This window comes from Cervus canadensis, chromosome 1 (assembly GCF_019320065.1).
Source record: "Cervus canadensis isolate Bull #8, Minnesota chromosome 1, ASM1932006v1, whole genome shotgun sequence".
NCBI classification, from domain to species: domain Eukaryota; kingdom Metazoa; phylum Chordata; class Mammalia; order Artiodactyla; family Cervidae; genus Cervus; species Cervus canadensis.
The window spans coordinates 123,942,357-123,958,604 of NC_057386.1; the positions used below are offsets into that span (position 1 = coordinate 123,942,357).

At 39.9% G+C, this 16,248-nt stretch overlaps 1 protein-coding gene across 1 annotated transcript; it reads left to right on the plus strand.

Annotated features, from left to right (window-relative positions):
* The first annotated feature begins 1,679 nt into the window (after positions 1-1,679).
* On the plus strand, positions 1,680-13,231 carry ARPC3 (actin related protein 2/3 complex subunit 3). The gene is made up of 7 exons (XM_043440960.1): positions 1,680-1,834; positions 4,456-4,555; positions 7,472-7,548; positions 11,021-11,089; positions 11,882-12,008; positions 12,351-12,445; positions 12,915-13,231. Exons 1-7 carry the CDS (start codon positions 1,829-1,831, stop codon positions 12,975-12,977), a joined length of 537 nt encoding a protein of 178 aa, XP_043296895.1. The 5' UTR covers positions 1,680-1,828; the 3' UTR covers positions 12,978-13,231.
* Positions 13,232-16,248: the final 3,017 nt, after the last annotated feature.

Below are 16,248 nucleotides of genomic sequence, written 5' to 3' on the forward strand. Positions count from 1 at the left end.
TTTCCACAGTTTGTTGTGATTCACACAGTCAAAGGCTTTGGCATAGTCAGTAAAGCAGAAGTAGATGTTTTTCTGAAACTTGCTTTTTCTTTTTTCTGTGGCCCTTGAGTATGCAAAGGGCAAAAACACCCTGATCTCTCAGTGTTGCTAGATTTTAGAAATGTCACTGTCGTGTGAGAGGAGGAAAGATAAGACAGCTTTTCATTTGCCCTCATCCTGCTTGCGCGATAGCTCCCTCATTTAGCCTATGGGGAGTTTGGCGTGTCCTGTGGGGAAAAGTGAACGGCCAGATTCCATTTCCTTCCCCTCTGGACACGGGGGTTTAAAAGATGAATATGACAATTCCAGTCCTGAAAGATTTCACTGCCTTGTAGGAGAGCCTGACATGATTCTTCAGACAAATTTATGAGTAGGTGCCAGGTACGGGAAAGAATAGGAATGCGGAGGCCAAAAAGGACCTTAGTCTCATCGAGCTGATCTGCTGGGCCCTTAAGACTAATTATAAACAAGGAACTCTCTGATAAGGAATGTGAAGAAGAAAAAAATGAAAAGGAGAGTGATTGTGGGGCTACTTTGCTCCCATCAAAGAAGCCTCCTCTTGCGTGTTAGTCACTCAGTCGTGTCCAACTCTTTGCGACTCCATGAATTGTAGGCTCCACTGTCCATGGAATTCTCCAGGCAAGAATACTGGAGTGGGTTCCCATGCCCAGGGGTTCTTCCCTGGAGAACCTTGAACCCGGGTCTCCTGCATTGCAGGCAGATTCTTTACCATCTGAGTCACCAGGGAAGACTATGTTTACCATCTTAGACCACCAAGGAAGTCTCTTCCTAAAAGGTGCAATTTGGCCAGAAATATAAATGAGAGATCAGTTGTGGGAACATGGGACAAAGTAATTCATTCTGTGGGACTGGCAAAAGAAATGGCCAGAAGCAGCAGTGAACTTGGCTTTTAACTTGAGGTGCTTTCCAGTAAAGATTAAGAATTCCTTAGCTTTTAGTATGTTCCAGGCCTAAGTTCTAAGCACGTTCCATGCAATTCATTTCATCCTCACAAAACTGAGGTAATCACTGTTATCTCCATTTTCAGATGAGGAAACTGAGGTATGGAGGTTAACTTGCCCAAAGTGACACAGCCAATAAATGTTGGAGCTGGAATCAAACCCACAGTCTGTTTTCTCAACCGTTACACAAAGAATCGCAGTACGTAATCACACAACAGTAATGCACAAATACACAAATCTCTTCTGTGATAGTTTTTTCCTTTTTAAAATCAGTGGATTGAGTTCATTCTTTCACTCAACACATATTATTGATGCTTACCATGTACCATCCTGTTACAGGCATAGGGATATAAGCAGTGAACAAAATAGACAATCCTTGCATTTTTGACGTTCATACGAATGTAGGGAGACAAAACCCAAAAGTAAAACATAAAAGAATCATAAGAACTGAGGGAAAGGGGAGCGAAGTTGGACTGAATTTAGGATGACCCAGGGAATGCTACACTGAAAAGGTGATCTTTGAGAAAAAACAAAAGAGGTGATTTATCTACGATTCTGTAACCCTGAAATCAACCTCATTCTCGCCCACACTTGACGCAGGCGCGATACTCAGAGCCCCTGCCTAGGGCTCGAGCGCCCCCTGGTGCCCTGTCGGGTCCGCGCAGCTGCAGCGGCTAGCCACATACTGCAAGGCCGGAAGCGCGGCGTCCTGCCCTCGCCCTCCCCTTCCGGCTCACTTCCGCCTACCCCGCCCGGGCTGCCAGACCGGAACCGCCGAGCGCTGACCAGATTCTCTTCGTTGGGGTGGAGACCCGGGCGCCTCCAAGATGCCGGTAAAGGGGCCAAGCTGTGGGTGTCGGGAGACGGCGGGGATTTGAGAGAGTCGCGAGAAGTCTTGCTTGCGCTGAGAAAAGCGGGCCGAGGAGGGCAGAGAGAAAGCAGGGGCCTGAGAAGAAAGGCAAGAGGAGAGGGGCCGGCCTCTGTGGGATTAGGGTGGCCCGGGGGTGTCGGCCGGCCATGGAGGAACAGCGCACGGCAGAGTGGGGTAGAGACCCGGGGCCTGCTGAGGAGACCGCCTCAAGTCTTCTGCTCTCTCCTTTCCAAGCTTGATCCTTTTTATCGTTTTTTGTGCCTCTCCCCTTGCCCCCGATTCCAGCGGGGTTCCCAGAGCCTCACTAGAGTTCCCAAAGCCTCACTAGAGCCGCGAAGGCAAGGGCTGCCCTTTTAATTTCTCATATCTCAGCTAGGGCCCGGCTTCTTCTTCTTTTTTTTTTTTTCCTCTGTAGGCCCACTTCCTCCTTCGCCTTTGGAGGCGGGTCCCTTATGCTGCCTGTCGCCTGTCCGACCCCGCTTCCCGAACTCCTCCTCCCTTGTCGCCCCGGCAGTGGCTGCCACACCTGAGCCGCTGGGTTTAGGGCTCTCAGAGCAGGTGCAAGGTCTGCGCCTAGTTTCCAAATGTTTGTTTTCATGTGCATCAGAGTAGGAGTTAAAATTGATGATGGTTTGGTTGTTCTTAATTTCTGACAGCCACAGGGGTAGATTTGTCACCATCATGGTCTCCATTTTGCAGATGAGGAAAAAGCATGTTCAGTAACGTGATGTTTAGCATCTGCTGCATGCCAAAGCACTATTATAGCAGTGAATAAGGCCAACAAATCCCTATTCTTAAGGAGTTTACATTCTAATGAGGAGACATAATAAATCTGTAAATGTAAATAAAATAAGGGGGATTGTTTCAGATAGTGACAAATGTCATGAAGGTAATAAGTGGGTAACAAGACAATATAGCTAGTGCAGGGGAGGATAGGGGCTGCGTTAGATGAAGCGTATCTGTAATGAAAAGGAGCAAACCATAGTTATATATTTCGTAAATCCCACAGCTACCATTTGACTCCTGATGCATGTCAGGCCAGCTCTGAGCTACAGTTTGTATAAATAATTCCTTAATTAATCCTCAGAGTGATTATGAAGTAGATATGTTAGTGGTTTTTCATTTTGCAGAGGAGGAAGTTGAGGCTCAGAGAAGTTAAGTAACTTGCCCAAAGTAGCACACTAGTGTGTGCGTGTGTTGTGTGTTTGTATTGGGGTGTAGTATATTAGCAATGTTGTGATAGTTTAAGGTGATCAGCAAAGGGACTCAGCCATACATACACATGTATCTGTTCTTCCCCACACTCCCCTCCCATCCAGGCTGCCACATACAATGGGTAGAGTTCTATGTGCTGTACAGTAGGTCCTTGTTGGTAATCCATTTTCACATAAAGTGAAAGTTAGTCACTCAGTCGAGTGACTCTTTGGGATCCCATGGGTCCTACTAAGCTCCTCTGTCCTAGGCAAGAATCCTGGGCTCCTCTAGCCAAGAATACTGGAGTGGGTTGCTATTTCCTCCTCCAGGGGATCTTCCTGACCCAGGGATTGAACCCAGGTCTCCTGCTTTGCAGGCAGATTCTTTACCATTTGAACCACTAGGGAAGCCCTTAAATACATAAGCACACTGGTAAATCTTGATAAAGCCAGATTTTAAGCCAGAACCCTGACGCCTTGTGCTCATCATTCCAGGTGCACAAAGAGCACCCTTGACTTCCCCTGTGATCACTTACTTATTATCTGTCTCCTCTATTCACCTGACAGAGCCAGGGCTGGTCATGCATGCCAGTATATCCACATGCCTTGCACACAGAAGGTACTTAGTAATCTTTTGATGAATGAATGAATAAATGACTGGGGCCCATGTTGTCTTACAAAAAGCCAGACATCTTGTAAAATGCCGAACTAGAAATTGGCTTATAAATTGTTCTCATAAATGTGATTTTTTTCTCCCTCCTCTAACTCATATCCACCCACTGAAAACAAGTATATATGTTTTTATTTTACAAATGTGGAAATAGGCTAAGAGAAGAAAAGTGATGGCTCGGTCAAAAGGCATAAAGCCAGGAAGTGGCAGAGCTGAAGAGCCAGTGCTTGGATTGTGGTTTTAACAACAGCTGGGTTCCTGGGTACCTCTGATTTATATAGTGTTTGCCTATTTCTATAGTGTGAATACCCCGCCAGTTACCAATGTGCTGTCACCAAATGTGAAATTGGAAGGGAAGCACAGTAGCACGTTATCATAGTATTTCCACTGTAGGTACAAAAGACATAACTAACCTTAAGATCACAGACATTGGTAAAATAATTTTGAAAAAGGAAATAATGAAAGTGTCAAATATTTATTACCTTTGTTTTTAATATAATTTATTTAATTGAAAATTTATATAATTTTATTTTTAATAATGGCTGTGTTCAACAATCAGCTTGCCTCAAATTTTCTCAGAATTCCTCAAACTTTGATAGTTTTCATGAGCCAGTTTATCTTGGATTATTCTTTTTTTTCCTTTAGGAAAAAGGACTTGTTTGCCCCAGTGACATTTGCTCTCTTTCTGCTTCTGTGTTCTTACCTGGCTTGTCCCTACAGGCTTACCACTCTTCCCTCATGGACCCTGACACCAAACTCATTGGAAACATGGCACTATTGCCTATCAGAAGTCAGTTCAAAGGACCTGCCCCTAGAGAGAGTAAGTCAAAACCCCTTTCCATTATTTTCACATTTTGGTATGAAACCCTCTGATGTTAGCACATCAGGGAAATACTTTCTCAGATTGCTCTTATATTTTCTATTTGCTTGATGGATATTGTGCTTTCCACCTTCTCAAATCTTGGGTAGATGTTGCATTTAATAAGAAACTGTAAAAAAAAGAAACTGTATTATTGCTGCCATTTTCTCTGGGATATTTTGTTGAGAGGGAGGAGGAAATGTGCTTAATTCTCAACACTCTCCCTATCATCACTGTCAGTTCTTAAAAATCTAATGCTGCTGCTTCTGTAGAACACTGTGTCCCCATCCTTTCTCTGTCATCAAGCTGGAAAAAACAAAGTGTGTTTTAACCTCTTTCTTTTTTTTTTTTTTCATTTATTTTTATTAGTTGGAGGCTAACTACTTTACAATATTGTAGTGGTTTTTGCCGTACATTGACATGAATCAGCCATGGATTTACATGTGTTCCCCATCCCGACCCCCCCTCCCGCCTCCCTCCCCATCCCATCCCTCTGGGTCTTCCCAGTGCACCAGCCCTGAGCACTTGTCTCATGCATCCAACCTGGGCTGGTGGTCTGTTTCACCCTTGATAGTATACTTGTTTCAATGCTGTTCTCTCAGAACATCCCACCCTTGCCTTCTCCCATGGAGTCCCAAAGTCTGTTTTATACATCTGTGTCTCTTTTTCTGTTTTGCATATTGGTTAACCTCTTTCTTTATCTAAATCTACTTCCTTTGTCCATTCTTCAGGATCCCATTTTTTACCAATACCTCAGTCTTAAGTGTCCTGTATAACATTATTCATTTCTTCTCTTTTCTGAATTTTGTATCTTTTGCTTTCTTTCTTGGCACTCACCTTTTTTTTTTTTTTGGAGGTTTTTTTTTCTCTGTTCAGAATGCCTCCTTCTTTTCAGATACTATCTGAGACTCTTCTGACGACATTCTGAGATGTTCTGCCAACAGTGCAATTTGTATTATATTAGACATGGTTTCCCTGCACCCAGGAAGAGTCTGTACTGAGTTCCATTTGTGGTTTCCAAGACCATAGTTTAGATTACTAATTTTGTACTGACCCTGTCTCCATTCTTCTGGCCAGTTTATTTGACTTGACTTCCTCTTAATTTAGTTTTGTTTTCAATACCAGTTTAAAGCTCAGTAAACTTAATAAATTTGGTGAGTCACCACACTCTTGTTCTGAGATGGAAAAAAAAAGCCACCAAAACAGGAAAAATAATGTAAAAGAATGACATTATTCTTTTGCAGAGGAAGAATAAGGATCAGTGTTTGATCAGATTACTTCTCAGATTGTGACAAAGTACCATATAGTATATCAGAAGACATAATTGACCAAGGATGAAGTAAATTTAATTACCACCTTTGCAATTCTTGGGCCCTTGAGAGAGATTGGGACTGCAGGAAACTGGAACTTCATGATTTCTATAGTTAAGAGTGACTTGTTACTCTTCCCTAGGGGGCTGGAATAGGACTGAATTGGAATTATGGAGAAATCTAAGCCTGTGCTATGGACTAAGTAACTGTTAGCATTAATCTAGTTATTTACATTCAACAGATATCTTTTGAACACCTTATATATGTCAAATGCTCTTCTGTGTTCTGAATCCTATCAGCTAGCCTGAATCCTATCAGCTAGCCTCTTTTCCCTTCCTCTGCAACATGACACTAGAGCTAGCTGGCTTTTGTAAGCACTGTGGGATCATAGAAGGAAGTTTCTTTTTTGCAAATAAGAGAATAGATCATAGGGAACATACGTCTAGAGTTAGAATCCTGTTTGGGACTTCTGTGGTGGTCCAGTGGTTAAGACTGCACGCTTTCACTATAGGGGGTGTGGGTTCGACCCTTGGATGGGGAACTAAGATCCCACATGTCCAAAAAAATTTTTCTTAAAGGAGGGAAAAAAAAAAGAGTTCTGTTAAAATTCTCCAGCAAGGGAATGGGCAAAGATAAAGACAGCTGGATTAGAGTATGAAACCTGCGTTTCTGCTGTGTGAGAGGGATAGCAGTCAGGGTTGCGAAATAAAAATAACTGTTTCTGCAATGTTAAAACCAGCTGCCGGGTATCAAGACCCTGGGACTGTGACCTTTTTAAAATAAAAAAAGGAAAACCCAAAAAAAGCCAAAGAAATTTTGTAATGAGATCTGTCTTTGTTACAACAGTACTTCTGGTTTTTCTCAGTCTCTAGCCACCTTGAACAGATTGTACATATTTGAAGTCACAGTTTTTGTAAAAAGAAAGATGTATGTGTGAATCCCAGTACATTCCTAAATGAACAGCTGAGAGTTTTTTCCCCTAAAGCTATAGTATGTAAGTTCAAATAAAATTGTATGGAATTCTTTGTATTGGGTTGGCCAAAAAGTTCATTGGGGTTTTCTGTAACATCTTTTGGAAAAACCCAAATGAACTTTTTCACCATCCAAATATTTTTAAGAAAGCAATTTATTAAATTTAGTCTGTGTCTCAGTCTGTTTTTGTAAATGCATTGAGAAATGTCTGCAGTGATGTTCACCAAATGCTGAGACTAGTTATTTCTGGGTAGTGGGATTAGGGTGACAGTTACTTTTTTTTTCCTGTATTGATTCATTTGTTTCTATAATAAGCATGTATAATTTTTATAAAGACAATAAAGCTGTCTGAATAAACCATGTGCTTATTTTTCTAGAAATTTTTTCTAAAGACTTTGTTTCAGTAGCCTGATTCTATGTTATTCAATTCCAAAGCCCTTGACTGTTGAGCTTTGATTTTTTTTTTTTTTTTTTTTTTTTTTTTTTTTTTTTTTTTTTTTTTTTTTTTTTTTTTTTTTTTCTTTATTGCTTTTTAAATGTTATGTTTTACATTTGGCTAACATCCTCTGCCTTTCTCCCATCCTGCCCTGCTTAGCAAAAGATACAGATATTGTGGATGAAGCTATCTATTACTTTAAGGCCAATGTCTTCTTCAAAAACTATGAAATTAAGGTAAAGTACAAAACTTTTGCTCTTTAGTTTTCTGATGGGGATAGTATCTACTTGGCAGTCAGAGTTAATGTGAAGAATAAGTAAAATGAAATTAGATTGTATGATTTTAAAAATCCAGAACAGTGCCTAATTCTATATTAATCTTAGCTCACCATGGTTTTGCAGACTACTGTCTAAGGGCCAAATCTGGCCTACCACATCTTTTTGTAAATAATTTTACTGGAACATAGCCATTTGCATTTGTTTACACATCACCTGTGGGTGCTTTCATGCCACAGCAGCTGAGTTGAGTAGTTGTGACAGACTGTGGCTCACAAAGCTTAAAATATTGTTTGGTCCTATACTGAAGAGATTGACCCTTCTCTAGACACTTCTTTATATTTATTTACTCAGCAGTATTAAGCACCTACTTTGTATGAGTCCAAAACCAAAAAATTTTGCATGCTGATGTTTATATACTTCTCTGTCCTGGACCCTTCCCTCCACCTTCTAGTTCTTGTGATCTCAGGAGGAAGGGAGAAGTGGAAAGAAGTTCTCTGAGATGCTGCTATGAACAAGTTACAAGGAATGTCACTAAATCTTGATAATGTTCTAGATTATGGAATTTCAGTTCAGTTCAGTCACTCAGTCATGTCCAACTCTTCGTGACCCCATGGACTGCAGCACGCCAGACCTCCCCCTTCATCACCACCTCCCGGAGTTTACCCAATCTCATGTCCATTGAGTTGGTGATGCCAACTCAACCATCTCGTTCTCTGTCATCACCTTCTTCTGCCTTCAGTCTTTCCCAGCATCAGGGTCTTTTCAAATGAGTCAGTTCTTCGCATCAGGTGGCCAAAGTATTGGAGTTTCAGCTTCAACATCAGTCCTTCCAATGAACACCCAGGACTGATCTCCTTTAGGATGGACTGGTTGGATCTCCTTGCAGTCCAAGGGACTCTCAAGAGTCTTCTCCAACACCACAGTTCAAAGCATCAATTCTTCGGCACTCAGCTTTCTTCATAGTCCCAACTCTCACATCCATACATGACTACTGGGAAAATCCATAGCCTTGACTAGACAGACCTTTGTTGGTAAAGTAATATCTCTGCTTTTTAATATGCTGTCTAGGGACTTCCCTGACGGTCCAGTGGTTAGGAATCAGCCTTACAATGCAGAGGACATGGGTTCGATCCCTGGTCAGGGAACTAAGATCCCACATGCCACAGAGCAACTCAGCCTGTGTGCTACAACTACTGAGCTCTTGCACCACAAATAGAGAATCCGTGTGCCGTAATGAAAGATCCCCCATGACACAAGGAAGATCCCACATGCCACAACTCAGACCCAACACAGCCACATAATAAATAAATATTAAAAATATAGATATATATGCTGTCTAGGTTGGTCATAACTTTACTTTCAAGGAGTAAGCATTTTTTAATTTCATAGCTTCAGTCACCATCTTCAGTGATTTTGGAGCCCAAGAAAATAAAGTCTGCCACTGTTTCCACTGTTTCCCCATCTATTTGCCCTGAAGTGATGGGACTGGATGCCATGATCTTAGTTTTCTGAATGTTGAGCTTTATTTATTTATTTATTTTTGAATGTTGAGCTTTAAGCCAACTTTTTCACTCTCCTCTTTCACTTTCATCAAGAGGTTCTTTAGTTCTTCTTCACTTTCTGCCATAAGGGTGGTGTCATCTGCATATCTGAGGTTATTGATCGTTCTCGCGGCAATCTTGATTCCAGCTTGTGCTTCCTCCAGCCCAACGTTTCTCATGATGCACTCTGCATATAAGTTAAATAAGCAGGGTGACAATATACAGCCTTGATGTACTCTTTTTCCTATTTGGAACCAGTCTGTTGTTCCATGTCCAGTTCTAACTATTGCTCCCTGACCTGTACACAGGCTTCTCAAGAGGCAGGTCAGGTGGTCTGGTATTCCCACCTCTTTCAGAATTTTCCACAGTTTATTGTGATCCTCACAGTCAAAGACTTTGGCATACTCAATAAAGCAGAAATAGATGTTTTTTTGGAACTCTCTTTCTCGATGATCTGGCGAATGTTGGCAATTTGATCTCTGGCTCCTCTGTCTTTTCTAAAACCAGCTTGAACATCTGGAAGTTCTCAGTTCACGTATTGCTGAAGACTGACTTGGAGAATTTTAAGCATTACTTTACTAGCGTGTGAGATGAGTGCAATTGTGCGGTAGTTTGAGCATTCTTTGGGATTGGAATGAAAACTGACCTTTTCCAGTCCTGTGGCCACTGCTGAGTTTTCCAAATTTGCTGGCATATTGAGTGTAGCACTTTCACAGCATCATCTTTTAAGACTTCTTTTAGCTGGAATTCCATCACCTCCACTAGCTTTGTTGATAGTGTTGCTTCCTAAGGCCCTCTTGACTTCACATTCCAGGATATCTGACTCTAGGTGAGTGACCACACCATCGTGGTTATCTGGGTTGTGAAGATCTTTTTTGTATAGTTCTTCTGTGTATTCTTGCCACCTCTTCTTAATATCTTCTGCCTCTGTTAGGTCCATACCATTACTGTCCTTTATTGAGCACATCTTTCCTTGAAATATTCCCTTGGTATCTCTAATTTTCTTGAAAAGCTCTCTAGTCTTTCTCATTCTGTTGTTTTCCTCTATTTCTTTGCACTGATCACTGAGGAAGGCTTTCTTATCTCTCCTTGCTGTTCTTTGGAACTCTGTATTCAAATGGGTATATCTTTCCTTTTCTCCTTTACTTTTTGCTTCTTTCAACTCCTTGCCAAACTTTAATCTCTTGGAATCCAACAGGGTGTGAAATCTTTATTTGTAGACTCTTGGACAATAAACCGTGATCTATGATGTTATGGACGTTTCTAATCTAATGCATGGTCTTAAGTATGGTGTTTGTAATTAAAATTCCACCACATTTCATTCTCTCTTGAATATCATAGACTCTTAAAAATAGGGAAAAGTGTAGTTTGTTTATTTAAAATTATAAATCTATATAAAATGTGACCTGAAGTACGTGCCACATTTGATTAGCATCCGTTTGTCTTCTCCACATTTCCTTTGGGTCAGGTCAAGAGTTGGACTTTTGGAGCTCTTCAAGAATAGGTCAGTTGTGAAATAATTGCTTCCTCCTTTAGAGTCATACATGTTTCTAATCTGGGCAGAGATCCTGAAGTGAAAGAGCTTTTAAAGATTAACCAGCCATATGGTTCACCTCAGGTTTTCCAGGCGGCTTTGTTAGCTCTCCTTCCAAGAAGGAGAAGTTATTGGTACAACTGCCCAGGAACCCAGGGCAAGGGGAGCTGAGGAAAACAGGGGCAGCCGCACAGCTCAGGGAGGAAGCTGGTGGAGAATGGGAATTTTGATGCTGTCGTGACTGTGCGCTCAGTTTTCAGTTAATAAATCAAAAGACAAAGATTAAATTCTTTTATTGCAAATAATTGTTGCATTTTGATCAGTACTGTTTTTAAGTTTTGTTTTCTTCCCATAGAATGAAGCTGATCGGACCTTGATATATATAACTCTCTACATTTCTGAGTGTCTAAAGAAACTCCAAAAGGTAATTAAGCCTGGATGATCATTTGTCAGGAACACAATAGGTATTTAGACTTGTTCAGACTTTAAGGAGAAGTAGAAAATATTTCCTCTGACTTAGAACATGGACTTGAGAGGAAAATCTGAATGTAGATGTCTAAACTTACAGTAGTTGACTAATGAGAAGATAAGGATGATGGTATTTTAAGGCTATGCATATATTTTTCCAAGGCTGAAATCTTGACCAAAATATTATTTTTTAAGCCCGTGGCTCAAGGGTTCTTAACCTGGGGTCCAGGAATAGAATTCAGGGGTACATGAACTTAAATGGAGAAAAGATTACATCTTTTCACTAACTTCCAACTGAAATCTAGCATTTACTTTAATTATTAACGTAGGTAGCAACCCACAATAGCATTAGCAATACCTGTGACTTTCTGCAGCATTTTCATACTACATTTAGAATTGAAGATACTTTGAAATTTTATTTACATTCATTACTGCTTCAAAATTCAGTTGTTAGGTCCACTGCTGAGTTTTGTTATTTAGTGCATTAAAGAGCACATGTGTGGCTATGTCATAAGTTTGATTTTTTAAATATTGTAATTATTGTATTTCATTACAATTGGATTTTTGTGTAGTCCTGTTTTATTTTATTCATTTAAAAGATTAGTCTGAGGAGGAGCCTATAGGCTTCACCAGATTACAAAAGGGCACAAAATCATAACCGCAGACCTAGCCACTTAGACTAAAAAAACTGCAAATTGAAATGTTATATCCCTTTTCCTGTTTGTGTATATAATTTTTTTTTTTTAAGTGCAATTCTAAAAGCCAAGGCGAGAAAGAAATGTATACACTGGGAATCACTAATTTTCCCATTCCTGGAGAGCCTGGTTTTCCACTTAATGCCATTTACGCCAAACCTGCAAACAAACAGGAAGATGGTAAGAACATCTCCCCCTTCCTATGTGGCACACAGTTTTCTCCACTGGACTTTTTACCCCCCTCCTTTTCTTAACTTGATTGTTGTACAGGTTGAGCGTGGAATCATTAGCTCATGCACTATCCTACTTTGTGAGAGTCACTCTCACAAAAGATCCTTGGCAACAAGTATGACACTGGATCAAAATAAGTATAATCTTAAAACCATTTGAACTGCTGTTTCTATTTCTTATCCTGTTCAGATGTTGAAGAATATTGCCAAGGTCGGTGTCTAAATCAACAGCTAGCACATTTGGGATGCTTTCTGAAATATAATTTTTTATTTTACCTGCTCTTGATTTTAGAAGTGATGAGGGCCTACTTACAACAGTTGAGGCAAGAGACTGGACTGAGACTTTGTGAAAAAGTTTTTGACCCTCAAAATGATAAACCCAGCAAGGTAAAAACTCTTCATTGCCTATTTAGTTGATAAATCACCTTTTACCCTGTAGCCACTGTTAAACACACTAAGGTGTTTAGTTTTCACATTGCAGTATTGCTTAACTTCGGTACCTTATACATAGGAGGAGTTCCCTGAGTCACAGAGAATAATGAATTGCATGTAATAAGAAATTTTGGTTGTATGTTCTTAGGTTGGGGCATTGTAAACCAATAGAACGGGTATTGTGTGAGACAGCTTTAATGTAGTTATTTTGTTGTCATAATTTTGAGTGACCTGTGAGTCACTGCAGAAAAAAAAAAGAGAAAGAAAAGAAAATTTTACATGTACCTTCAAAGAGCTTATATAATGTAAGGGCTGCCAGACCACTGTTAAGTTTTCTTGTTATGTAAATTCATATTCTGACCTTACCTTGAACCTGCACTGTGATTTGACCACCACTGTTCTTTGTTTTGTCCCCCCTTGTTAGTGGTGGACTTGCTTTGTGAAGAGACAGTTCATGAACAAGAGTCTTTCAGGACCTGGACAATAAAGCCGACCTCGGGTGGACCCTGGCTTCACAGCCGTGGGCAGCATTCACAGCAAGATGTACACAGTTCTTTGCCTTTATTTCATAAAGTTTTATACAGAGGAGAGAAGAGCGTGTGTCTTTACTTGAAGAGCTCTTTATCAAGAATTTGGGGTGGGATGGGTGGGGAAGAATGAGTTGTTGCCTGGTGATTTGAAATGTCTGCAGTATTAAGCTGGTGCTTAATAAATAATAATAAAGAAATTTCTAACATTTCATGTCAGAAGAAATCCATTGCTTATCTTTGACATTTACATAAAAATTGGGGGGACCGTATTCACCTTTTTCAAGTGTACAGTTCAGCAGTTGATAATACATTGTTGTTGCTGTTCAGCCGCTGTTATGTCCATCTCTTTGTGACCCCATGGACTGCAGCACGCCAGGCTTCCCTGTCCTTCACTGTCTCCCAGAGTTTGCTCAAATTCATGTCCATTGAGTCAGTGATGCCAGCCAACTTTCTCATCCTCTTTTGCCCCCTTCTCTTCCTGCCCTCAGTCTTTCCCAGCATCAGGGTATTTTCCAGTGAGTCGGCTCTTCGAATCAGGTGGCCAAAGTATTGGAGCTTCAGCTTCAGCATCAGTCCTTCCAATGAATATTCATGGTTTATTTCCTTTTGTACACTAAGTTTTTCTCATCACCACTAATTCCAGAAAATTTTCGCCACCCTAAAAAGATGTACTCTTTAGCAAGCATACCCAACCCCTTCCTCCCACTGTCTCTTATTGATTTGCCTTTTCTGAACATTTCACATAAATGGAATTGTAAAACAGGGTTCTTTCCTGTCTTATTTCTTTGACCCAGGACAATGTTTTCAAGGTTTGTCCATGTTATAATGTATATCAGTACCTCATTCCTTTTTTGAAAAAAAATTATGGTAAAACACTGCAGAAAGGTGACTGCAGCCATGAAATTAAAAGATGCTTGTTCCTTGGAAGAAAAGCTACGACCAAACTAGACAGTATATTAAAAAGCCAGAGACATTACTTTGCCAACAAAGGTTCGTCTAGTCAAAGCTATGGTTTTTCCAGTAGTCATGTATGGATGTGAGAATTGGACTATAAAGAAAACTGCAGAATTGACGCTTTTGAACTGTGGTGTTGGAGAAGACTCTTGAGAATCCCTTGAACTGCAGGGAGATCAAACCAGTCAATCCTAAAGGAGATCAGTCCTAAATATTCATTGGAAGGACTGATGCTGAAACTCCAATCCTTTGGCCACCTGATTCGAAGAACTGACTTGTTGGAAAAGACCCTGATGCTGGGAAAGATTGAAGGCAGGAGGAGAAGGGGATGACAGAGGATGATGAATGGCATCACTGACTCAATGGACATGAGTTTGAGCAAGCTCTGGGAGTTGGTGAGCTGCAAACAGTCGAACACAATTGAGTGACTGAACTGAACTGAACTGAATGTATAACATTTACTATGTTTTAACCACTTTTATTTTATTTTATTTTTTTTATTTTATTTTTATTTTTTTTTTTTTAACCACTTTTAAATGTATAATTCACTGGTATTAATTACATACAGTGTTGTGCCACCATCACCACTATCTGCTTCCAAAACTTTTTTGTTACCCCAAACAGAAACACTAACCATTAAACCCCAGGTACCTGTAATTCCCAATTCCTGGTCGCCTCTAATCTGCTTTCAGTGTCAGAATTTACCTTTTCCCAGCACCTCATAGATATGAAATCAAATAATGCGTATGCTTTTGTGTCTGGCCTCTTTTACTTAGCATGGGTGTTAAGATTCATGCATGTTGTAGCCTGTGTCAGTACTTCATTCCCTTTAATGGCTCTGTAATTTTCCATTATGTGACTAGACCCCCCATTTTATTTGTCCATTCATCAGCATATGGACATCTGAGTTGCTTCTTTTTTTTTTTTTTTTTTTTTTTTGGCTATTATAAGCAGTGCTGTCGAGAACATTCATGTACAAATTTTTGTGTGGACATGTTTCCATTTCTCTCAGTTATATACCTAGAAGTGGAATTACTGAGTCCTATGATAGCTATATTTAGCTTCCTGAAGAACTTTGGGACTTTTTTCCACAGAGGCTGCACCAGCTGTACTGTCTTACATTCCTACCAGCAAAGCATGAAGGTTCTGATTTCCCCACATCCTCACCAACACTTCTTATTTGTTTATAGACACCCTAGTGGATGTGAAGTATCTCATTTTGTGATACTCATGTGAAGTATCTCATTTTGATTTGTATTTCCCTTATGTTAATGATACTGAACATCTTTTCATGTGGATATTGACCATTTGTCTATCTTTTTTTGAAAAATGTTCAAATTCTTTGCTCGTTTTTTGTTTGTCTTTTTGTTGTTGAGTTGTAGGGTTTTTTTAAATATATATAGTAAATACTAGACCCTTATCAGATACGTGATTTGCAGATAATTTCTCCGATTCCATAGGGTTTTTTTTTTCTTTTGTTATATACCTTGAAGGAAATGTTTATTTTCTATGAAGAACTGTTCCTTTTTAATTGAAGTATAGTTAATAGCTCAGTTGGTAAAGAATCTGCCTGCAATGCAGGAGATCCCGGTTCAATTCCTGGGTCAGGAAGATCGGCTGAAGAAGGGATAGGCTACCCACTCTAGTATTCTTGGGCTTCCCTTGCAGCTCAACTGGTAAAGAATTCACCTGCAATGTGGAAGGCCTGGGTTTGATCCCTGAGTTGGTAAGATCCCCTGGAGAAGGGAAAGGCTACCCTCTCCAGTATTCTGACCTGGAGAATTCCATGGACTGTATAGTCCATGGGGTCACAAAGAGTCAGACGTGACTTTCACTTTCATAGTTAATTTACAGTGTTCTGTTATATTCTTTTTCATATTCTTTTCCATTATAGGTTTTTACAAGATACAGAGTTAAGTTCACTGTGCTGTATAGTAGGTCTTTGTTTTTTTTTTACTTTCTTGGTTTTGTCTTTTGTAGCACAGATATATTTAATTTGAGTTAAAGCTCATTTGTCTATTTTTCCTTTGGTCACTTATGCTTTTGGTTCATACTTAAAAGACCGTTACCTGTCCCAAAGTATCAGTTTTCACCTATGTTTCCTAAGCATTTTATACTTTTAGTTCTTATATTTAGGTCTTTTTTTCCCCCACATTGTAACAAATTTAGAGTAACAAGAAATTTTAGGTCTTTGATCCATTTTTTTAATCAACTTTTGTATATGAAGTGAGGTAGGGGTCTAACTTTTTTTCTTTTGCATGTGACTATCCATTG

What these genes read in the sequence shown, in the direction of transcription:
- ARPC3 (XM_043440960.1), top strand. An exon ending in AGGACCTGCCCCTAGAGAGA is followed by an intron (nt 4,556 to 7,471) that starts GTAAGTCAAAAC and finishes TGCCCTGCTTAG; the next exon opens with CAAAAGATACAGATATTGTG. An exon ending in AAAATGATAAACCCAGCAAG is followed by an intron (nt 12,446 to 12,914) that starts GTAAAAACTCTT and finishes CCCCCTTGTTAG; the next exon opens with TGGTGGACTTGCTTTGTGAA.